Source organism: Punica granatum, chromosome 1 (assembly GCF_007655135.1).
Source record: "Punica granatum isolate Tunisia-2019 chromosome 1, ASM765513v2, whole genome shotgun sequence".
NCBI classification, from domain to species: Eukaryota; Viridiplantae; Streptophyta; class Magnoliopsida; order Myrtales; family Lythraceae; genus Punica; species Punica granatum.
Window position 1 is genome coordinate 47,078,704 of NC_045127.1, and position 24,209 is coordinate 47,102,912.

General features: G+C 35.4%; 3 protein-coding genes across 4 annotated transcripts; 1 reads left to right on the plus strand and 2 right to left on the minus strand.

Moving 5' to 3' along the window:
• Nucleotides 1–1,492: 1,492 nt before the first annotated feature.
• LOC116213107 (acetyl-CoA-benzylalcohol acetyltransferase-like) lies at nt 1,493–9,688 on the plus strand. 2 transcript variants are annotated; one of them, XM_031547931.1, is made up of 3 exons: nt 1,626–1,644; nt 5,474–5,559; nt 8,079–9,688. In XM_031547931.1, exon 3 carries the CDS (start codon nt 8,118–8,120, stop codon nt 9,441–9,443), a length of 1,326 nt encoding a protein of 441 aa, XP_031403791.1. In that variant the 5' UTR covers nt 1,626–1,644; nt 5,474–5,559; nt 8,079–8,117; the 3' UTR covers nt 9,444–9,688. The 2 variants fall into 2 exon arrangements, with proteins under 2 accessions (XP_031403783.1, XP_031403791.1); XM_031547923.1 differs by lacking the exon at nt 5,474–5,559 and having other exon boundaries at nt 1,493–1,644.
• A 1,287-nt stretch (nt 9,689–10,975) lies between these two features.
• LOC116206828 lies at nt 10,976–12,532 on the minus strand. Its single transcript, XM_031539645.1, has one exon. The coding sequence runs from the start codon at nt 12,530–12,532 to the stop codon at nt 10,976–10,978; it is 1,557 nt and encodes a 518-aa protein (XP_031395505.1).
• A 10,329-nt stretch (nt 12,533–22,861) lies between these two features.
• Nucleotides 22,862–23,866, minus strand: LOC116215491 (pectinesterase inhibitor 9-like). Its single transcript, XM_031551254.1, has one exon. It carries the CDS (start codon nt 23,786–23,788, stop codon nt 23,135–23,137), a length of 654 nt encoding a protein of 217 aa, XP_031407114.1. The 5' UTR covers nt 23,789–23,866; the 3' UTR covers nt 22,862–23,134.
• Nucleotides 23,867–24,209: the final 343 nt, after the last annotated feature.

The window sequence follows — 24,209 nt, forward strand, 5'->3', positions numbered from 1 at the left end:
TCCAATGTGAATATAATAAAGAACCTCAATATTTAGTAATAGAATTACAATCATGACAATATAATATACATAATATAATATAATAAAGATCTAAAGATCTTTAACTTACGTTAGCCTTATAATTACAAATATGTTATTTTAGACTTTAATAAATGCATCCTCATTTTTTTTTTTTAATTAAAATCTATCGAGGTGTAGTGGGAATTCCTCAACTTTCTTAAATGAATGTTCATTTTATCAAGTTAAAGAGAAAATACATCATCTTAAAAAATGATTATTCAGACTCTTAAAAGCACAACAAAGTGAAAAATAAAAAATAAGGAGAGCGAAAATTTCATTATATTCCTTTTTTCTTTTCATTTTTTCAGTATGTATCATGGTATTCGAAAGTTTAATAAGTCCCGACTAATTCAATTAAATAGAATTAGCTCATTAAAGGATAAAAATCTCTCAACATGAATTTTTTACATCAAGAAAAAGTGGTTTGTTTTCATTCTTTTTTTTTTTTCCTATCAAGTACAACCTTTGTTTCCAATTATACAATGTGTAGGATGCGGCAATTAATGCATCGCCAAAGAAGTTATTATCCTTGAAGAAATCATAGAAGGAAGAAGAACAGGCTGGTAGTTGAGGAAGCCATGGATTACAGAATGACAGGTTGCTCAGAATCGCAGTTCCCCAGTTCATGTTCAATGACGATGCCGCAATCATAGCAGAAAGTGACCAGTTGCACATATTTGAAGTACGCCATGAGGCCGAGTTGTTCTTAATTCTAATCAGATACACAGGAGCACTTCTTTTTTTTTTTTGGTTATAAAGAAGCTCACGGGTCCAGTACAATAAAATAGTAACCTAATAAATTATAAATGGACACAAATAGTCCTATTATATATCGAATATGCAACATATAAATTAGCAGACAGGACGTGCACCACTGCACTACATCCCCTTAGTATCTTGCTATGAGCACTTTGATGTTTGAAATAGAAAGCATTTCACGTGGGAACGCCTCATCTAGAAGAAGGGGATCGAGTTGACCGGGACTTCCTCAATGGATAGGCCCTTATCCATCCCTCCAGCGTCATGTACTCTCCTGTGACGGACCAGGCTCCCCCTCTTTCAACCGATATGAGGTTGTAGAATTTTGAGAAATTGATTGACTGGAAGGGTAAATTCATTCATCCAATGAACGGTACATACATTTATGAATGTATGTAATAAGAGTATTTGGAAAATATGTACAAGGAAAATATCACTATAATATAGCAGGTGATATTCATGGGACATATTAAGTCTTCCCATAATAGTGGCCTTTGAGATTTGGTTTGACAGGGTCAACGAGGAGGACTGGTAGCTGGTGATGAGACCTGTTGTTTATAGAAGAGACAAGGACATGTTGGGGGTGTAGATGGCGTGGTGACAATTACACGTGAACTAACAAAATATATATATCACGTGGCTCACAATCAATATTATTTTAACTAATATTAGAATCAAATTTAATAAAATAGTAGATTTCAATCTTCTATATAAGTTGACCGCTTTAAGTGTACATAGCCAGAAGCAACATACAGCAGAGAAATTGCGTCAGAGATAGCTCCTCAGCAGTGAGAGTGGTTTGATCTATTCTCCAGAGATATATAGGTAATTTCCTACATTTTATCGATTTTTATTTTACAATAACTGTAATTGTCAAAGTTGTTTGACATATTTCATGATGCTGTTTGTATTTTTGATGTCTATTGCATTATTATCAACTATAATGCTAGTGAGTGAGAGTGTCACCCTCACCCGAGGTGAAAGGCGCGGTGTCACCTTCACCTGACATGTTAGAATTCTCTAGTAAAAAGTGCGACTACAGTGACCCCGGGTTAGCAGGACACATAGCTCCCCCGTTTCGGATGCGTGTGGAACCTGTGGGCACTGTGGCATTTGACGATGAAAGGTGCAGTGTCACTCTTACTTGAGGTCATGTTAGAATTCTTCAATGATGTTCTTATTATTATGATAACTTCAAAGAACTCTTGGCCTAATTTGAGAAAATGAGTCCTTTTTTTTAATACAATTTTTAACATTACAATCAGTATCTTTTTGTTAACACGGCACTTTTCCGCCTACATGCCAATATCAAAATATTTTATTATATTTTAGATAATAAATAATTTTCTATGGAAAGACTTTTTTCCCTTTCATTCCTGAAAAAAATGAGACGGAATTGGAATCACAATATCTCATTCCGATTGTGAGTAAATCTTTCGAGCGAATCGAAATCCCATTCCCCTAAATTCCGCAAACGATTCTCCTGAATTGGGGAATCATCCATTCCGTAGGGTCTCCTGAGGAATGAGCCCCCGAATAAGATCCTGGATGATTAATTTTTCATTTTCTAGACCACCCAGGAGTTTTTCATTTCTTTTTCTCCTCACCCGATCTGTTGATTATATAGATTCATATTACACACATCTGCATTATATATAATATACTATATATGTATGTATATCTTAATCTTAAATACTTATAAAGTTGCGCAACGTGGGAGGACATACGAAAACATTTCATACTCGTGCAATTTTTTTAATTCTTTATTTTCTAATAATTTATTTTATTATATTATATAATTTATTTAATCTTTAATGAGTAAAATAAGAAAAAGAAAGTGATTTTGTTCGTATATTATTTAACTAATAAAAAGAAAACATAATAATCAATATATTACTGTCCCTCTTTGTGCTCGATCCCTTTCATTACTTTTCTCATCAAAAATGAAAAATTATTAATAGTACAAGATAGATTTGAGATGAGATAAAAAAAAAATTAATGATTTTTATGTAATTTACCATAATATTTATTTTTCTTTGTCCAATCCTATAAAAATAGAGAAACATTATTTTAATTTTGAATATTACAACAAAAACTTAATTTGTAAATTAGTGAGATAAAAAATAGAGAATATATAGTCCATATGTGAAGTGAAAAATAGTATTGTACATACCGTTTCGCTTTATATTTAATATTTTAATTTAGTATATTATATACTTTATTCAATTTGTAATGAATAAAAAATAATTTTTTTCATATACTCATGTTGATTTGTTGGGATAAATTAAAAAAAATAAAAGAACCATTTCATACGGAGATAAGGAAAAGAAACGGGCCTTTTTATTTTCATAAATATTCTTTTTTTCCATCTTAATTAATTTATTGATATCATAATCACTACTTTTTATGTGTCCTATTTCCGTGAGAGATATTTTCTTCTTTTTTTTTAACTTTTAATTTTATTTGATCATTACTTTGGTTATTGTTAATATTTTCTTAATATTTTAAAATATTGGGTTGTCTCTTACAATTAACTTTTATAATCAATTAAAGCAACTCATGGCCATCTATACCTCTTAGGAGTAAGCTCTTGACATTAAATTTTTCACAATTAATTGTATCAAACGACATAATGTACGTGCATGCACGGGTAATAAGGGTTGGTTCAAGCGGTTAGTGCTTGTTTCCATTAAATAAAGTCTCGGCTCAAACTCAATTAGTCTGGGCAGTTGGGCTTCTTGATACCATGGCAGATATAAAAGAAATCATTTTTATTAAAAGAGAGTGTAACGTAGTGACGCACGCTCTCGCCTGGTAACCAAGAGATTTCAGGTTTGATACTCAGTGGGACTATCCATGCCCATTTATTAGCTATTATAATTTCTATTTTATTGTATTTAACCCATGAGCCTCCGTTGTAGCCGGACGCAACCCACTTTTCTGTTATCTTAATCATTAATCGATATGTACGAGTTACGTGGACTAATTCGAAACATTTTATTGAACAAAAGAAAATGTTAATAGAAAGTCTTTCTTTCCTTTTTTTTTTATATATATTTGAGCTAGCCTGTATGATCTTCTTTAATATCTATTAAAAGGCTCAGTATTGAAAAAAGGATTATGATCATTCCGAGGATTGAGATTGATAGTAAGTATAGGGACGAAGAAAGTGCACCAAGCATTCATTAGGTTAGTACTAAAATATGTGTAAATTGCAGTACTTCTACATAAGCGCGTAGTACTCGAGAGGCGATACTGAATTTGACATTGATAGTACTAAAAAGTCAAATATTGTAGTACATACTTGGGCCTGCCGGGTAGATGGTACGAGGAACTTGCAGGTACTAATGATCAGTACGTAAAATTATAAAATTTAAATTCTTCGTCAATGGGATAGTACATAGTAGGTACAAGGCGGAAGAAATGGCATACCGAGAATTTCTTAGATCAGCACTAAAAACCATGCCGGTATCGAGATTGAGAATGATAGTAAAATTTGGAAAAATGAAGTACTTAATTAGAGAAGTAGTAAGCAAAAGGAGGAGGTAATGAAGTACCAAACGTTTCTTCAGCTCAGTACTAGAATTTGTGGAAGTTGAAGTACTTATTTTGAAGGGCATAGTACTCTTATATATATAGACCATGCTCGAGCTTAGGATAGTGGTTAAATTTTGAAAAAGAGACCTACTTAGTTAGAGTAATAGTAATTATAAGGAGGAAGAAATTGAGTGCCAAACGTTCATAAAAGTTAATACTAAAATTGATGGAATTTGCAGTATATTGAAATGCTGAATAGAATTGACAGTGCCTAATTTTTTGAATTTCTAGTGCTCGCATAGTACTCGGTAAGAAACTATGGAATTAGTGAGGTTCAATGGTTAACTATTGAAGTCGCAATTATTCTCGCTATCATTGGCTTGGGGGCGTTGTTGGTGGTGTTACCGTTTGGTTTTCAAATAATAATTTAATTGTACCAAATTTAACTCTATTCTTTCCTAAATTCAATAATATAATAATTATTATTTTGTCATTTTCTTTCATTTAATAATAATTTCTCACTCACACTCTTTTCTAATCATTTTTATAATTAATTTTTTAATAATAAATTCATCGTCTACTTTCACATTTATATATATATATATATACAAATATTTGTATTCTCACATGTCAATATATTTATCAACACTTGTAATCATTGTACAAAATCAATTTGAGTTTGATCACTATCCAACTCGAAAACGAAATAAAAGCTTGTTTTTTCCCACCATTGAATCTTATTTGGTGAAAACGAGATTATGCATGTCGGTGACACGATGTCATCTTATATCCTCCCTGGTGGGTGTGGGGGAATAAATGCATCAATGGAGGGGCAAGAGTGATTAGGCGGGTAGATGGGGTGAGTAATGGGGATGAGATATGTTATTAAGGCATGAGATTCGCTGATCCAACTGAGAGGGATAGGAGAGAGAGATGCTCTCAATTAAGCAGAGATAGGCCCATGCACGTGGGAAATGTAAATGGCGCTGGGACAAATACGCTTGAACTGATAAGATCACGTCCACTATTATTTGACTAATATTAGCATCATATTCAATTAAATAATACGATTCCAATTTTCTAGATATATAAATTGGTCCATTTTAAGTGCACATAGCCGCAGGCGACATTCAGCAGAGAAAGTGAGTGTGTGTGAGAGAGGGAGCTCCTCAGCGGTGTGGGTGGTTTGATCTCCAAAGATAGGTAATTTCGTATACATTATTGTAATTATCAAAATTATTTGACGTTTTCTATAATACAGTTTAACATGAAAATCATCACCTTTTTGTTGCTGCGGTACTTCCCTGCCAATGTGCCAATTTCAAAGTATTTTATCATATTTCAGATAATAAATATAATTAATTATCTGAAAATAAAGACTTAGAGTGGACGTGTAAGAGGAGGGAGAGGGGATAGGATAGTGGTGGTTCGCCGCTGGCCATCCGCCCTAGTGGTGACTGAAATGAGGCCTCTGTACCTGTATGGGCTATGGTGGTCCGATGCGAGCCACTTTCGTTGTTTATGTTTCTTCTCTTTCTTTCTCTTCTCTCTCTCTCAATGAATCGATTGGGAGAGAGAGGAGCAACTGTGGCTTATCACTGACCTTGATTCTTCCAAGCAAGATTATCATTAGTGCGGAAGTCTCATTTTTTCAGAACTTATAAATTAAGTTGAGATTTTGATAGTTATAAATACGATATAGTTATTTTTGGGAAACTATTCGGATTGAAAGTATATTTTTTTAATGCTTATTGCTCGGCAAACGCTACCTTTAATCAAGTTATGCTACATATTTTAACAATGCTTGGTATAATTAACTGGTCAATTCAACTATACCTAAATAAAAATTTGATATGTCATTGACAACTCTTTCATGAAGTTCTGACGACATTTTCATGAGCAATTAATCCTTGAAGGCTTGGAGACGTTTACGTTTTTCGGGTCGGTTATCGACATTTCTATCAATAGGAACTTGTTAGAATGAGTGTTCATTTTCGCATAGGCTAATCGAGGACAAAAAGTATGGTAGTGTTTATTAAGTATTGAAATATTAAGTGCTAAATAAAATAAGTTTTTAATTAATTATGTTAATTTGTACTAGGTCATGAGCCTCATTTGTAACAGAAATAATTATATTAATTTTGTTTGGTGAAATAAGTGTGGAAAATTTCATATTGTTTGAGATCTTATTTAAACAAGTCCGCAGAACTTTATAATTTTCAACTTTAGGTCCAATCTATTTTTTTCTTTTTTTTTAATTACTTTATCAAGATTTTAGCAAAAATATTAAAAAAACAGATCAAGTCGATCTAACTAAGAAGGGAAAGGAGACAGTGGTGGCCCCGATTCCGACTTCCACCGCCCTCAATCGTCTCTCTCTTTGATATTCAAAGAGAAAGAGCGATGCAATCGGAGCGGTGGGGGCTTCGTTAGGGACCTTCTCTATGTTGATGGGGAACGGCAATAGAGCCTCCACCACTTCGATCATCCTCTTTCTCTCTCTTCGAAATCGAAAAGAGAGAGAGATTCCATGCCGTGGTGGCTCCAATCCCGCCATCACTGCCCATGTAGGGTTACAGTGTGACCTCTAAGGTTGCCGGTGACCTCGCCTTGCTCGGTGGTAGCCGAGATTGCTGCCACTATCGGCCTGCCCGTTGCTTGCCCACAGCCTATCCCCTGTCTCGTTCTCTCTCTTCCCCTTTCGTGCGTGTGACACAAAAGAATCCATTCCATATTTATGAAAAGTTTAGGAGCGCCACTGCAAATTCAAAAATTTCCTCTCTTGCCTGAGTGATTCAATCAAAAAATAAGTAAGTCTCATTTACTTAATCATTCAAACCAATTTTCTTCTGTGTGAACCTTAGTATCGGGACGTTCAATGAATCCTGATTAGTCAACTTTGAATCAGGTCGACCCATTAATAATAAACGTCTCCTAGCATATATTTTCTTCATTCACAAGACTCGAATCCAAGACATTATTTAAGGGAAATAAGTATTAAACCGATTGAATCAAGTGATGTTGGGTCATTCAACACTTTTTTAACTAACCCATTAAGTTAAATAAATTATAAAATCAAGTTCCTAAATAGAAATGGTGGAGGGTCCACAAAATTGAAATGTAGAATCAAATGGTAGAATTGTAAATTTCATTGAATAATGAATATAGTTTCAAAAATAATTGTATACTGATTTTTATGAATTATAATCTTATATAAAGTAATGAGAATTATTTTATATTTTTTTGGGTAAATAATTATTTCACATTTTACTATCTTACACAAACCAAACATGTTATTACAATTTCTAAACATTTATTGCACAAAAAAGTGACGTTAGAAGAAATTATAAGTTAGTTCTCCATTTTCCCAACCGAGAGCTACAAAGTTAATCAATCTCATGAAAATAATAATAAGTTAGTTCAATATTTGACTTGGTAGAATAGGGAATTTACGGAATAAACTCGCATTTCTATACGAATATATCAAATTTAAGTTTCTATGCCGAGTTGACTCACCGTGAAAATTTAAAACGTAAAAGGTAAGTTTCTAAGAGTTAAAAACGAGTTAGACAGTATTGATCAAACAAGCTAAATCCACTAATTAAGTACGGAAAACTTAATTTCAATATTTAATTTGGGTAATCAAGCGCATGATTTCTAAAAGCAGATCATATGAATTAGAGTGTTCAAATTACTTTTTGAACCTTTTTTTTTTTTGGCAGAAAGAGTGGGCAGTTGTGCAAGCTGTTGTGGGAATAGTCATGGAGGTTCACGTTGAGTACAAGAAGTTGGTGAAACCATCATCTCCGACCCCCTCTCACCTTCGAAAGTTGAAGTTGTCCTTTGTCGATCAATATCAGCCTCCTCACTATCCGGGAATAATCTTTTACTATGATGGGGGCCAAGGTGATGTCGGAAGTGTTTCGACAAAGATTCATCGGCTTGAAGAATCACTTTCGGAGACATTAACCATATTCTACCCGTTAGCGGGGAGAAATGGTGCAGATGGCAATGACTTTGTTATTGATTGTAATGACCAGGGTGTCCAGTTTGTGGTAGCCAAAGTTAATCGCGAGCTCGGTCAGCATCTGCTTGATGATATTGGGAGCTACACAGATATGCTCCTCGCTCGTCCAGCTTTTCCAACCGGAGCAGCGGGAAGGAGCTCCCTACCCCTACTTGCTATTCAAGTCAATGTATTCGAGTGTGGTGGGTTGGCTATCGCGGTGCAATTTAATCACGTCTTGACCGATATGAGCTCCATATGTATGTTCCTCAGCGCATGGGCTATAACAAATCGTGAGGGAATTCTCAAGGCGGTTCACCCAAGTTTTGACGCCCCAAGCTTATTTCCTCTCAAGGATTATTCTTTTCTGCCGCCAATATGGAGCATGGAGAATCCAAAACTGAGGTTGAAAAGATTTGTGTTCAATGGCGAAGCATTATCAAGATTGAGGGCCAAGATAACGGCTAGGAGAAATGACAATGAGAAGCGGCCTTCAAGAGTGGAACTCATCACTGCACTCATAAGTAGCGTTTTACTGAGGATAGATCGGGCAAAACGGGGGCAACTAAGACCCTTGTTTCTAGTCCATGTAGTAAACTTCCGAACGAAAACGCAGTTATCGATACCAGAGAACACATGGGGTAATATGTTTCTGGACTGGTGTAGCCCTCCTACGGTACTGCCCGAGAATGAGAGTGTATCAGAGTTATCGCATACATTATTTGATTGGTTTAGGGAGGGATTGATGGATATTATCGATCGGCTTGGTAAAGTGAAAGATCCTGAGGAGCTTAGGTTACTAGTAGCAACCACGGAATCAGGATTGCTTGAACAAGTGGACAAAGGGGATGCAAATTTAGCAGTTATGTTTACGAGCTGGTGTAATTTCCCTGTATACAGTATTGATTTTGGTTGGGGGCCGCCGACCTTGGCCAGTGCTTCAAAATATGGCCTGGAGCTGGCCATTCTTATGGATACCAAAACTGGGGATGGAGTCGAGGCGTGGATGACCTTGGAGGAAGACAATATGCATCAATTCGAACGTGATCCTGATATTTTGGCATATGCATCTCAATCCTAAGTCCACACGAAGGATCTATGTGTGCATCGGTGACATCCGAGTGTCTTCAGTAATGTGTGTTCTTGCCATCTTGTCTGAGTATTGAAGTTTTATGATGTGTCATCTTGATCTGTCTCACTATCTTTTCAAGTGACTTGGTGTATATCTGTATCTCTTGTTACTCTCTTGCTCAAGTTTTCTCTGTTATTGTAAGAGTGTTCTGTTCCATGAATAAAATCTGCCCGATTATCATATGAAAAAGTCAATCCAGACTCAAAATTAACAGTGTGTAAAGCGGTGTGAATATGCACTTCAAAATCCTCCAAATACTTCGGTGCAGATTTATGTCGATCGGAGCGTCGTAATACTCGTTCATTATTCTCCATCTCAATATGAGGTGCCTCAGGCTCACCTATGTCTACTGTGTCTCGTTCGTCAGGAGAACCCTCTCTCAGATCATTATTGGATTCTGTCTGATCTAATCCTCTCCCTATTCCCTCTTGATTTCCCACCGAACTGTCAAATCTCAACTCCCCCTGACTCCTTGCCCAATAAGTAGGTCTTTCAGTATCAAAAAAACGAATGCAACTGGTATCCTTTCTGCCCGAATCATCCATCTGCTCAGAAAATGGAAATTCCTTCTCGCAAAATCGTACATCTCGAGACACAAATATTTCATTTTTCTCAAGATCATAAACTCTCCAAGCCTTCTTACCATAGGGATAACCAATGAATATACATCGGCGTGATCGAGGCTTGAACTTATCTTTATCTCTCGGCCTATCATGAACATAGCACAAGCACCCAAAAACTCTCAAATTCGAATAATTCGGCGGTCTGTCAAATAATACCTCATATGGACTCTTACCTCCCAGAATTGGTGTGGGAGTTATGTTAATCAGATGCGCCGCTGTAGTAACACATTCTCCCCAAAATTCAGTTGAAAGCCCTACCTGAAACATTAAAGCTCGCGCTACGTTTAATATGTGCATGTGCTTCCGCTCGACACACCCATTTTGTTGAGGCGTGTCTATGCAAGAGGTTTGGTGAATGATTCCTTCAGTAGAAAAGTAATTCTGCAAATCCCGAGAAACAAACTTCTTTCTGTTATCGCTTCGCACTATTTTTACTGTGCGATTAAATTGATTCCTCACCAACTTGCAAAAATTGGTGAGATGGCGCTGCGTCTCCGATTTTTCCCGCATCAAATATAACCATATAGCTCGACTATAATCATCAATAATCGTCAAGAAATAACGAGCTCCAGAGATAGACGTCACCTTATAAGGCCCCCACAAATCACAGTGAATCAATTGGAAAGGAAAAGCAGCTTTATTCATACTTAGATCAAAACTTGATCGAGTTTGTTTAGCTCAAAGACAGATATCACACTCTTTATTTATAGCTGCATGTGATTCCAAACTAGTACCATTGAGCTTAATCCGTCGTGATGGATGTCCAAGTCGCATGTGCCACAAATCATCTGTCTCGTCACTGATGACTCTATTAGCCTGCTCCTGAATAGCCACACGCCATAGATGGTACACATCCCCTTAGAGCTCACCCACTCCAATCGTCTTCCTCGTGGTGCGGTCTTGTATCAAGCAAAAATCCGTGTAAAATATCACGCAACAATCCAAATCCTTAGATAACTGGGACGCGGAAATGAGATTGCATTTAAATTCTGGGACTAATAAAACATCCGAGAGAGTAAGAGAGCCTATATGAACTCGTCCACTTCTGCAGGCATTAAGAATTCCTCCATCGGGTATATGTATCTTTAGCTTCTTGACAAGTACTTGTGCCTCAACAAGAAAATCTGCATGCCCGGTCATGTGTCTCGAAGCTCCACTATCAATTATCCAGTCATGCGCATAATTCAGTGAAATAAAATTTTTACCGCTATTAGGAGGCATGTTGTCATCATCGGGACCGAGGAAATCGAGTAATTTCTGAAATGTTGACTCCGAAAGGCGTGACAGCCTGCTCAGTCCGCTGCTGGATGGCCCAATCTGGGCCTGGTGGGCCTGTAAGCCTGTATATCTGTGATGTCCGTCACTGGACTGTCCCAGTTGGGCTTGGTGAGCCCGCAACCCATTATACTGACCTAGCCCATTATATTGACCCGAATTTTGGCCCGGCCCACGGTATCCCCCTGCCAGTCCCGTTCCTCCTCCTCTTCTTCCTGATGCCAAACCCTTCCCGGTTCCTCCTCCTCTCTCAATCACCGGCTTCGATTCCAGATTCGTCGGAAAGCCATGCAGCAGCCAGCACGAGCTCTTGATGTGACCCACGCGGCCATAGTGGAAGCAGGTTTTGCTCGTCACTCCCGAGCCTCTTCCGCCTCCCTGTCCACTGTAAGTCTGTCCGCCGCCGCTCCCCTGTTTCCCTGTTAACCTGCTTAAGAATACCGCTCCATCTGGTGCAGCGGTCTTGTGAGATTGAGTCACGATATTCTGTCTTTCTTCGTGCAGAATTAGGGCATAAACTCTGTTCAGGGAGTGCGGCGGCTCATGGCTGAGGATATTGGACCTCACAGTCGCGAATTCCGACCCCAGACCCATCAGAAATTGGTGGGTCTTCTCCCTTTCTCTTTGCGCTGTGTACAACTTGGTGGCAGAGCAAGTGCACGCCGGTATCTCCAGGTAATTATCCAATTCGTCCCAAAGTGTTTTGAGTCGTGAGTAATACTTCGTCACAGACATTCCCTCCTGCTTCAAATTGCCGATTTCTGCTTTCAATTGGTAAATCCTTGTTTCATTTCCCTGCGAATATCTTTCCCGCAGGTCTTCCCACAATCCTTGTGCCACTGTTGCACATGCTACACTGGATTGGAGCTCCGATTCCAGTGTGTTAAAGATCCAGGAAATTACCAGGGCATTGCAGACATCCCATTTCGCCCTGTTTAGATCATTCTCCGGTGGCCTTGGCACCGTGCCATCAATCATCCCAACTTTGTTCTTCGCCGTCAATGCAGTGACCATAGCCCTCGACCAGGTAAGATAATTTGAGCCATTTAGCTTGTAATTGATCAAGCTCGTACCTGTGTAGTCTGATGGATTGACAGTATACATTGAAAATGAATCTTGTTCGACACCCTTTCCTGACATCTCTACTCATTTTTGGATAGTTGCTGTCTCTCACAACCCTAGAGCATATTAGGTTTCACGGTCCCAATTCTGCTTTGATACCATGTAAAATACCCACTTGAGCCTACACGGACTTGAGCCCATCTGCAACCCAAAAGCTTAAGTTGATAGGTTACTGGACCCAAGCCTCATATAAGCTTGTGGTTTCTTTCTCAATTTTTCGATGTGAGATAACATATCTCAACAATTAGAATTCTGCATGATTTTGTCTTGAAAGATCGAATTCAACCATTAAGAGTATGACTGGATTTGAGAAAAGGGTTATGATGCAGTGTAACGCGCCTTGGAAAACGAATCATAAGATTTTAAATTTGATTATGATTAATGGTACCTTTTGTGTCACTTTAATTATTTAATTTTTTTGTTTCCTTCCATTAGCTCCTGTGGTCGCCCCTAAAACTGTAAAACAAATATATGATTGGAGTTGTTTCCTCATGGGAGAACTCTGCTTAATCAAATCTCTATATAATATATAATTTTGAGATGGGGTGGGAAAATTAATGTTGTCGCCGGTATTTGCAAAGTCTTATCCCATGATTGCACGATTTCTCATTTGCCCTATAGAGATAACTTCATCCACAAGGAAATCTACGGATATTGGGTCCACGAGCTTCTTGATATTTAGGGGTTAAAAAAAAAACCAATTTGTACCAACATGAATTGATTTAAGCGGTTCAGCACTTATTCTTCTTAAGCAAAGTTTCAAATTCAAGTATTGTGAATAGAGAAAATCTATACTGTAAGAGTTTTACCCCCTTAGTAGGTCGACCCGGCTCTAACTTGATTAGTCGAAATCTGTTAGACTTCTGAATAGTGGGATGCACATAGAAAAAAATGCAACCGATTTGTAATTCATCTTCACTGTGGAGTTAAGGGTTTGTTCGGAAATGAAAATAAGACCTATTATTTGCATCTTATGGTAGATAAAGGAGTGAAAGTAATTTAAAAGACCTAGTAAAAAAGATTCTGTCAAAATATAAGTATGAATTGAAAATTAAAGAACATAAATCAAAGATATTGTGAAGTCTGCGATAACTTTACTTCATAACTAGGTTATTAAACTGGGGCGTTATATACTTTTGTGAAAAATTTTATAGTAAGAAATAAACAATGAAAATAATAAATAATATGAATTTATATTTTATATTGATATATGTAAAAGGTTTATTTTTTTTATTCAATTCATAAATAAAGAATTTGTATAATAAATTCATATACATCATTTTATCAATTTTATATTTATGAAAACATTTTAAAATTCCTAAGAATTCAAAATCATTAGTTTTTAGTTGATGAAAGAATGATAATGATAGAATAAATTTTATAATTTTAGTATTTGCTTGTACTTTAATTATTCTTCAAACATTACGTAAACAAATGGAAGATTTACTTAATTACTATGTAATATGATTATCTATATAAGACTTCTGAAAATACACAATGTAGATAAATTAAGAATAATGTACGTTTAATAATATTAATCTATATGTGTATAAACTTGGTTTATATAAATGTACTTATCTTCATAAGAATAATTTGTATTACGTTTATTTATCATACCAAAAATGATGAATACAAAAATTTGTATATTATCTAACTGAGTAGATCCTTACAATTCCATTTATTATGTAGAATTAACTAGGTTTTTTACTTGTGCGTCGCACGGACAAATTGAATTTATCTAATTAAACTATTTTTAGTTAAATTTAAAAAATTTCTTAAGCACTATTTCGTTTTCCTATAGTATATAATATCTAATAATTATATTCAAATATCTTAAGAAATTATGATTAATTAATATGTTACTACTATATTGAAGAAGCAAAGTAGTAGAGTAACTTTTTCAAAATTATTATTTTTTCAAGATTTGGTAAAAAATAGTAAAAATGAGTTTCGACGATAATTTTGTAATTATATTATTTATGCATAAGTTTGAGGATATATTAAAGTATTTCATGTCCCAAATATTTATGCATATATAAATTAAAATTTTTATAAACTTTTAATTTATATGCATTTATTAATCTAACCCAAGTTATATATATTTACAATTATGTCACAATTTATTAAGACAAAGGAACAATTAGGTACTACAACATGCGTAGACATAGAATTTTATATTTTATGCTTTTAAGCTTACTTGGGGCTTCTATTTATTGGAAATAATTTCTAAGAAATGTCAATTTCTATTTGTTTTATGGCAGTCAAAGGGTTTTATCTTGAGAATCTTTAATAGCTTTTGGTAACAAAGTTAATTTTCATTTAATTTGATTTAGTTTGATTTGAGAAAATAAAGATCAAAGTGGTTTGGATAAAGTATGTGAGAAAATTTGAATAAGAAGATAAAAAAATATGATTGTATTATTGAATTAAGGAAAAAGTTTTGAATAATTGAGAAAATTTAGTATTAAAAATTACTTTAGATAATAGACGAGAAAAAAATATGAGAGAGAATTTGAAGAAAAAAATAAAAAATAATAATTTTGTTGTTGAATTGACGGAAAAGTTAAGTTAAGTTAAAGGAAAATCAAATTTTGTTAGCAAACATAGTATCTTATTTTTTTGAGGAGTGAGGGGTAAGCGACTTTCCCACTTCTTTCAAGATTATATATTATATATACTATGTACTTAATGAAAATGGTGTAATTATGTTTCTATGAATTAATTATATAAATATTTACACCTATATTAATTTTAGGCATTTCATAATTTGACCATAACATCTTATTTATTTTACGATTTTACCTCTATTTATTAGCTTGTAGTCAAGTTTATGTATGTACTAGTTTATTGGACCCGTGCGTTGCACGATTTTATAAAGAAATTTTATTGTAAAAGTTTAAATATGAAAACAATAATTGGTTTGAATTTATAATTTATATTAGCACGTAAAAAGCTATGCAGTAAATTAAAACTTGTAATAGAGGAATATGTATTAATTATATATCAAAAGTTCTTAAATAAGGAATTCATGTACTATATATGCCATTTCAATTATCAACTCAATTTCTAAGAAAATTTGATCTAAAATTTGAATACTTTTAGATGCGATCATTAGTTTTATTTTATAAAAGAATAAAAACCTTAGAATCTATCAAAACTTTTAAACTTCATTGTTTGTTTGTGCGCCTTTATTATAACTGATATTCTATATATTAAGTTTTATAAATTTGACAACTTTTAGATAAAATGACCCAGTCATTTGGATGAGGGTTTTCCTTAATGAAGCTTTTATATGATTAGCTATAATGCTTAAATATGTTTTAAATTAATTTCAAGTTTATATAAGTATAAATGTTTATTTATTTTTTTAAAATAATGAATATATTTATTTGTTAACGATATGATAATAAGTGATTGAAATTTTTTCATACATTTTTTAATATATTATTTGTATATATAGTAGATTAACATATGAATTAGTAAAAAAATTACTACTTTACCCCCATATTATTTTGATATTTTTTTCTTACCCCTATTTAATGAATTGGTTATTTTCTTAAAATGATTAATATATTTTTATTTATTAATGATGTGATAAATAAGTGATTGAAATATTTTTTATATATTGTTAAATATTTTCTTTATAATATATTTATTGTATATTATCATATGAATCAGTACGGATTTTTCCACTTTACTCCTATATTATTTTAACACTTTCTTTTCTACCCTTGTTTTATGTATTGGTTACAGTTTTATATATTTACTAGTTTGTTGGACCAGTGATTTACATAGATTTTATAAATAAAATTTTATTATAAAATTTTAAATATGAAAATAATAATTGATTTGAATTAATAATTTTTTTAGCATGTAAAAAGTAGTACAGCAAATTCAAACTACTAATAGAAGAATATATATTAAATATATATCAAAAGTTCTTAAGTGAGAAATTCATGTAATATAGACATCATTGCAATTATCTAATTTATTTATAAGAAAATTAATCTAAAATTTGAATACTTTTATATAAGATCGTTAGGTCTATTTTATGAAAGAATAAGAACATTAGAGTTTGTCACAACTTTTAAACTTCATTATTTGCTTGTGCACTTTTACTATAATTGATATTCCATATATTAAGTTTTATGAATTTGAACACTTTTAGATAAAATGATCCAATCACTTGGATGAAAATTTTACTTAATTAAGCTTTTATACAATTCCCTTTAACGCTTAAATTTTTTTAAATTAATTTTAAGTTTATGTAAGTTTAAATGATTATTTATTCTCTTAAAATGGTGAACATATTTATTTGTTAACGATATTATAATAAGTGATTAAAATATTTTTCATACTTTTTTGAATATTTTATTTATAATATATAATATATTATTATATGAATTAGTAAGTATTTTACCACTTTACCCCTATAAGATATAATGCATTGGTTATTTTCTTGAGATAATGAATACATTTTTATTTGTCAACGATATGTTAAAAAGTGATTGAAATATTCTTCATACAAATTTTTAGTATTTTCTTTTAATAAGTATATTAACATATGAATTAGTAAGGATTGTACCACTTTTTACTCCTATATTATTTTGACCTTTTCTTTTCTACCGCTATCTAATGCACTGGTTATAACTTTATATAATATATATATATATAGATAAAAATATGATAATAAGTGATATTTTCATACATTTTTAATATATATATATATATTAATATATGACTTAGTAAGAATTTTACCATTTTACCCCTATATTATTTTACATTTTTTTTGCCTCTATTTAATGCATTGGTTACAAGTTTATATGTATAGATAGATGTAGTTGAAACAATCGCAAATAAAGTGTGCAAATTCATGATCAGAGGGTATAAAAATGCATTCTTTGGACATCATGCTAGTGCTTCAAAAATTTATATTTTAATTAGCACAACAATTATCTGAATTGAAATGATTCAACCTCAATATATTCCAACCGAATACAATTAACTGCACATGTTTTTGTTTAAAAAAGAAACACATGTTCACATGGTATCTAAGATACCTCTATATTTTTTCAATTATAAGAAAGACGCATTGATTTGATACAATAAAATAAAAATTCTAATCACAAATAAAGAAATATGAGTAGACCATAAGAAATCAAATATGCAGCCTTTTAATTAACATGTGCGCACTGTGTTATACTATCTTTGGTACCCAATGTGTATATATATTTTATCATCGCAAATATTTGTGTCGGACTAAGATCGCCTAATTCGGCAAGACTGGGCCGAGCAAGGGCCTCTGGCTTCTTGAATCTGGGCCGTCTAACCTGCTCCAAGCCTACTGGGCTGCTCAAGTCTGAGCCTACGGGCTGGCCTCATCACTATAAGTGCACATTGATTTTTAAAATTGTATGACAATATATTGCTTTTGTTTCTTGTGTCCCCATATTCATTCCGGCCGATATAAGAACGGAATTTTACATTATCTTGCTACGTCCAATAAAGTGAAAATATTATGCTCTCTCAATAATTTTGAGTTATGGTTTATATGGAAAAGGAGACATAGTGTAGTGGTATGCGTTCTTGCATTAAATAGAAATGTTATGGTTTCAATTCTCACCAGTGAAACTTTTCATGTCCTTTCATTTCACTTTTCATTTTCTGCATATACTTTTAAAACCTGCCTTCTTAGGATTATCTTTTGTTGAGCCATCAACGTAGATTTATACTTCATTTTAAAACCATTGTCCGTAAGACTTCGACGTACATGAATTGTCCGATACGTATGTTGGACGCACATCTTCTTGCCTACTCTTGCAACTCCAGTTTGCCACCTGATTCGCACTTCTAGTTATTAGAACAAATCTCAGTCGAATTAAGCTCTCTAACTTAGTCGAATGTCCAGGAGGATTAACTAATTGGACCACCATCTTTATTGGATGCACCAAGGACAGGTTTCGAGGTGTATTATCACGCAGTTGGGCTCAACACGCTAGAAGCTTGCCCTTGACGGTCTATCTCCTCTGTGATTATTTCCGGACTACTGCATAGTGGCATGCTTCCTTATACTCCTTGCCGAAGGCTCCACAACGCCGATTTTTACGACTTCTGACTCGGCGAGTTTCCCTGACGAAAAAAGGTTTCTTTTTAAGCAAATGCAATTCATGGATCGTGAAATTTCCTGACAACTGGTTCTCATCTCCATTGTCCGTCCCTGAACAATTTCTCGGTGAAGGTTATTCGGTTGGTGTAGTATCTTATTACTGGAGTGTGCCAAATCACTTGGTAAACAGCTTATCGTGGATAACCTATTTATCTATACACATTAATGATTCCCAAAAAGAATTCGGGATGGAATCTTCTCCCACCACGATCTTCTTTGAAAACTAACATCTCTTCCTCGATTCCGAGACTTTTCTTCCTGGTTTCTCACTAAACTCTCGTGTTTCGTATCACTGCTGTGATGTGAGGATTCAAGAGTTGTTTCTAAGGAAACTCCTCTGATGCTCAAGTCAGAATCTTTTTAGGGATAGAGCAAAATTATTAAGAGTGAAACAGTGAACTTACCAAATCTGTGTAAGAGATGGCATTTATAAGAAAACCTAAAGGAATATAACTCATCATGCCTCAACTGTCAAATCGCACATTGGGCTCTTGGGCCTAGACCCGGCGTGGACTGTCTCGGGGATGAGGCCCATCGGTCAGGTTCCCTACGCCAGATCCTAGCTGAGCTCCAAGGCCGGGGCTCGACGAGCCTCCCCGTTGGAGAGGGATTTTAGGGTTTTATTATTAAATTCCTAGTCCAGAGCATCGGCCTTTATTACTTGATTACTAAAAAGGGAGATTTAAAACTTTACTGAGTACAAGAAGACTATACTGGACACCGGGTAAAAAAAAAAAAAAAACGCTTTACCATTTCCTTTTTTAATTTCAATTACTTTTTGTCCATTTAAAAGAATGGGGTTGATTTTTTTTTTTTTAAATTTCTTTCATTGACGTCTCATTTTTATTTATATCCGTATTTTGGAATTTAGCCATCTTCCATAAAGGAGCCGAAGGAAACCAAAGTTTCATGTTCGGTTATCCACTAATTTATGCAGACTTATCCACAGTGAGCTATCTATTTTATAGGTACTGTACTTGAAGTGTAGAACACAACGAGTCGGTCGCCATTTCATGCTACACGGGAGGACTTAATATGAGACAAACATAGGCTGTTATGTACATGATTTCAATTCGTCAATTATAGCGTCCATACTCGCTCATGTTTGCTCATATGTGCGACGAGAGGCTATTAAATGATATATTACGTTTGCTAGGCATATGTTAATCACACCCCGCACGAGTTCCACTCCACATTTCACAGATATATAGAAGGAATTAAATGGTATATATTCTGTGCGGACAACATTCATTCCAGGAATTTGTTTTCTTACTTTACGGGGGAGAAAGCATTAATAAAAACGGGGTATAGAGATTTGTATGTGCACTTTGCCTAAAGAGAAGTGAGTCCCGATTATTCAGCCCGCAAAAAGAAAAAGCTAAAGGGATGGGTAAAAGTGAAATTCACGTGAGGATTCCCTCTTTTTTTTTTTTTTCCTCTTTTCCTTAAAAAAAAATAAAAAGGTGTACGTTAAAAGAATTTCTTCCGGCTCCAAGGGACACGACCCTATAGCCCTCTGATTACCCTCGAATCTTAAGATCGTATCTTATGCGTTAATTAATCGTATGATTGAAGAGAAAAATTATCGAATACTTCACAGTAATCGTTACTCGTAAAAATTGAGCGTCGAGCCGCCCCATGAGGTGTAATGGAGATATGCTAGCAAGTGAGTTGTCCATTTATCGTAATAACAAATCGAATGATTTGCGTATGTAAAACGAGTGTCCAGTTTACATAAGTTAGTGAGAAGAAAGTACGAATAAATGGTAAAGAAGTTATTCTGGACAACATTGTTTGGTAACAAAGCCAAACTCCACTTTATTTACCTACAAACTTTTAAAAATTTTAAAAAGATCCAAATTTTTGGAGATATTTCAAAATGTACCCCACCCCTCCCCTCTCCTCCACTGTTCATCTTCTTCCTCCTTCACTCATCCCCAACTTCCTTCTTCTCTTCTCACCTCAGCCATCATCGTCTTCACTCATTCCCTCTCCTCATCAAGACCACGCTCCCTTCTGCCAAGGACATCACCTCCATTGTCAAGTTCATCATTAGGGCTTGCAAAATTCCCTCTTCAAATCTCCCTCCCTCGGAAGATCCATCCTGAGAATCGCTGTTCTTGTTGCAAACTTAAGGTTCCTTTTGCTGAGAATTCGTAACTCGGAGGGGGAGGATGGAGGGCATGGAGCAGTGGAAGGTTCAGGTGGAGAACTGGACCAATCAATTGAACCAGTTGTTGGGTCAATTGCTCGAGCAGGTTCACCAGGTTCCCTCGACTCAGCTCTATGTCACCGTCACTGTCTTGGCTTTCACGGTTCAGGGCTCGACCCTGGCTTTCACGGAGAAAGACGGATGGATCGACGAAGGAAGGAGATGGGAAATGGAAGATGGATGGATCGATCTGGATGTACGGACACGGGGAAGTCGAAGAGCAACAGACAGTCGGGGAGAGAAAGAATTGAGTAGAGAGAGAGGGGTAGGGCATTTTTTGAAAAAATATAAAAGAAAAGAAAAGAAATCTTCCCAAAAAAACGAGATATTTATTGACTCAAATCGAATTAATCGAAATTTATTGCGTTCTTGGATGTCAAAATGTACACAGAGAAAAGAAAAGAGGCATTCAATGAAGAACAAGGACGTCTCAAATTCCATTTTCAACTACGGCCATCATCATCTCGGGATGAACCTTGATAACGTGGCAAATGGAAACACGGTTAGATTTGGTCAGCTGCCGGTCCGGATCCTGTCAAAAAGAACGAAAAATAATACAAAAATCCTTCGGGGAATCAATCGATGTCTCCTTGTCCTTTTGCTTTTTCCAAAATTTCTTGTTGGGGCCATCTTCGTATTTAAAGATAAAATCCGGAAATTGTGGCTATCTCTGTCTTACCTGCCCGCACTCTCAGTCCTCCACCCACTCCCGAAAAGCCCAAAACCCCACCCTTCCCCTCCCCCCAGGCCAGGCACGGCAATGGCATCCTAAATTTTTTTTTCGTCTACAATAAAAGACTCGTGATATAATATAAAAAAATTAAAATGAAATCTAAATAAATAAAAACGGATAGTTCCATTGATAAAAATCAAATCTGAAATTTTTAGGTTACGTGGTGAGAGTGTTAAGTCACTACATTACACTCCCTTTCTCATGGCAACCTAAATTTTGTCAAACAAATCTAGTTCCTTCCATGGAGAAAAAGCATCAGTAAGTGGTTATTAATTACTTGAGTTATCCTCATAATTGAAATATTATTGATTTTTTTGTTATATTTTTATGAGATAAATATTTATGGTGCGTTTAATTTTAAAATTAAAGTTTTAAATTTGTAATTTTGATTTTGATTGTGAAAAAAGATAAAAAAAATCCGTGGACCTCACCAATTTTGTTATGTAGTATATTAGACAGTGTATGAGATTATATATTAAATAATATATGGAGCTCATCAGTTTGACTTTGAAAAAGTAAATTTTATTGTGTAGTGTATTGAATTAAAGTTAAAGTTAAAATTTTAAACCGAGACTCCGAAACCAAACGGAGCGTTAAGATTCTCACACTTCTCACGCATTGAGAATTTAATGCTGCGTTTAGTTTCAAAGTAGAATTTTAAAATCAAGTTTTGATTTTGAAAAAGAGTGGTATAAATGATTATGTATGTGACTCATATTTCGACTTTGTATGAGTTATTTTATTTTGTTGTGAAAAAAAAAAGGTATAAATAGAATTCTTCATTTGACTTTATATAAATTGTGTTGTTTTGTTATGAATAGAATTAAATTAAAGTGTGATTTTAAAATTATTCATTGAAACCAAACAAACCATAACGAATCCGGAACTGGAAAATGAAAGGAGTACATAGAGTCCACCGATAGTAATCAAATGTAGAATTTCTTACTTTCAGCTTGAGGTCGAGGGATTAGAAGCCATTTCATCTTGAAAAATTACAACTATATGCTGGTATTGGTTATCATGATTGTTCACTTTTAAGACGAGGCGAAATTAAAAAGATGGACAGACACTTGATCTTAGCCAGAAGGCAGAGAAAGGTACGAGACTGACCGACCTTAAATTAATCTGTTGTCCACGTGGCTAGGAAGCTTAAGTTAGATTGATTAATTATAATTAATATATTGTTTCGACAAACAACCATACATAAATATAGTACCGATTCAGCACAAAAAAAAAAAAAGTAGCAAAATCATGGCGCAGCATCACCATAGCATATTTATCCCTCGGCAGAACATCACAATTACATCTCTCTAGTTCCATCATCTTATCTTACATTAAGCGACACCGATATTTCACACATCTTTTGATATTACTGTTTGTACGTACGTACAACTCGAACGAGATATCTAGCTAGTCAAATCTAACAAAAAAACTTACCCTGGACGTGCTCGTGCACTAGTACTCATCTCGAGCCACTCATACGCGAGTAGACTTGAGTGGAAGTTCTGGTTAGGGCTCTCCCATTACCCTGTGCTTGGACGCGAACCGGTTGACCAGTGCGAGCGCATTGCTCGTGACCTGGGCCACGCCCACCACCCGCCGTCGCACCACGGCCTTCAGCCTCTTGTTCCCGTAGGCATGGCCCGAGAACCCATCCATGCACGTGTCCTCATCTGTGAGGGCGGCACTGACCCACGTCTGCACGTTGCTCATGTGCCACTCGAAGTCCTGGCCCGCCTCCCGGCCTGCGCGACCGAGCTCCCGCATGGATTGGGCCAGCTGGTCGACAGTGTCCCTCAAGTTCTCGACGCAGTCCCTGACAGCGCGGTGGTCCCAAGGCCCAAGTCCGCGGGAGCGGGCGAGGCGCGAGAAGAAGGAATCAGAGGACCGGGCCCGGGAGAGGCTGACGAGGAGGGCGGCCTGGGCGAGGTGGCGGTCGTTGCGCCTGATAGCAGCGGCGTAGCCCGAGAGGGAGCGGACGCACAGGGCCGGGTAGCGTGTGGCCATGCAGGTAGACTTGATGAAGTTGACGTCCGTGGGTGTGGGGATCGGATGGTGCCTCGCGGTCACTGCTGCGGCGGTGGGTTCTGCTCCGGCGAGGTGCTCCGACAAGAGCACAAGGAAGAGGAAGAGCGTGAATAGGGCATACTGTGATATCGCCATGGCTTTCGAGGTGAGCAAGGAATCAAGGACGACTTGGAGAGAGTGGGGTTTTATACATAATAAAGCCTAAAATTAAAGAGACTCAAAAATGAGGTTGATATATTATTATACGATCTAATCTGTGACATGTTATTTATTTATTTATTTTTATGAATGGTCTCTCCGACATGTATAATTTGAGCAATATACAAACGTCTTTTATGATCGCCAGTTCACCTACGGTTGGGCTCAAATCCTAAAAGAGAATCCATAATTTTCACGCTTCGTGAAACATTCTTGTTATTAAATTGTCGAAGTTCATGTATTTTAATACAATCAAACAAACGATTTTGAAATCCTTCGCAAGATAATTCTTGCTCGAATATCGACTTGCTTGGATTTTGTCACGAGGTTCTAACTTTCTAATAGATTTTAATAATCA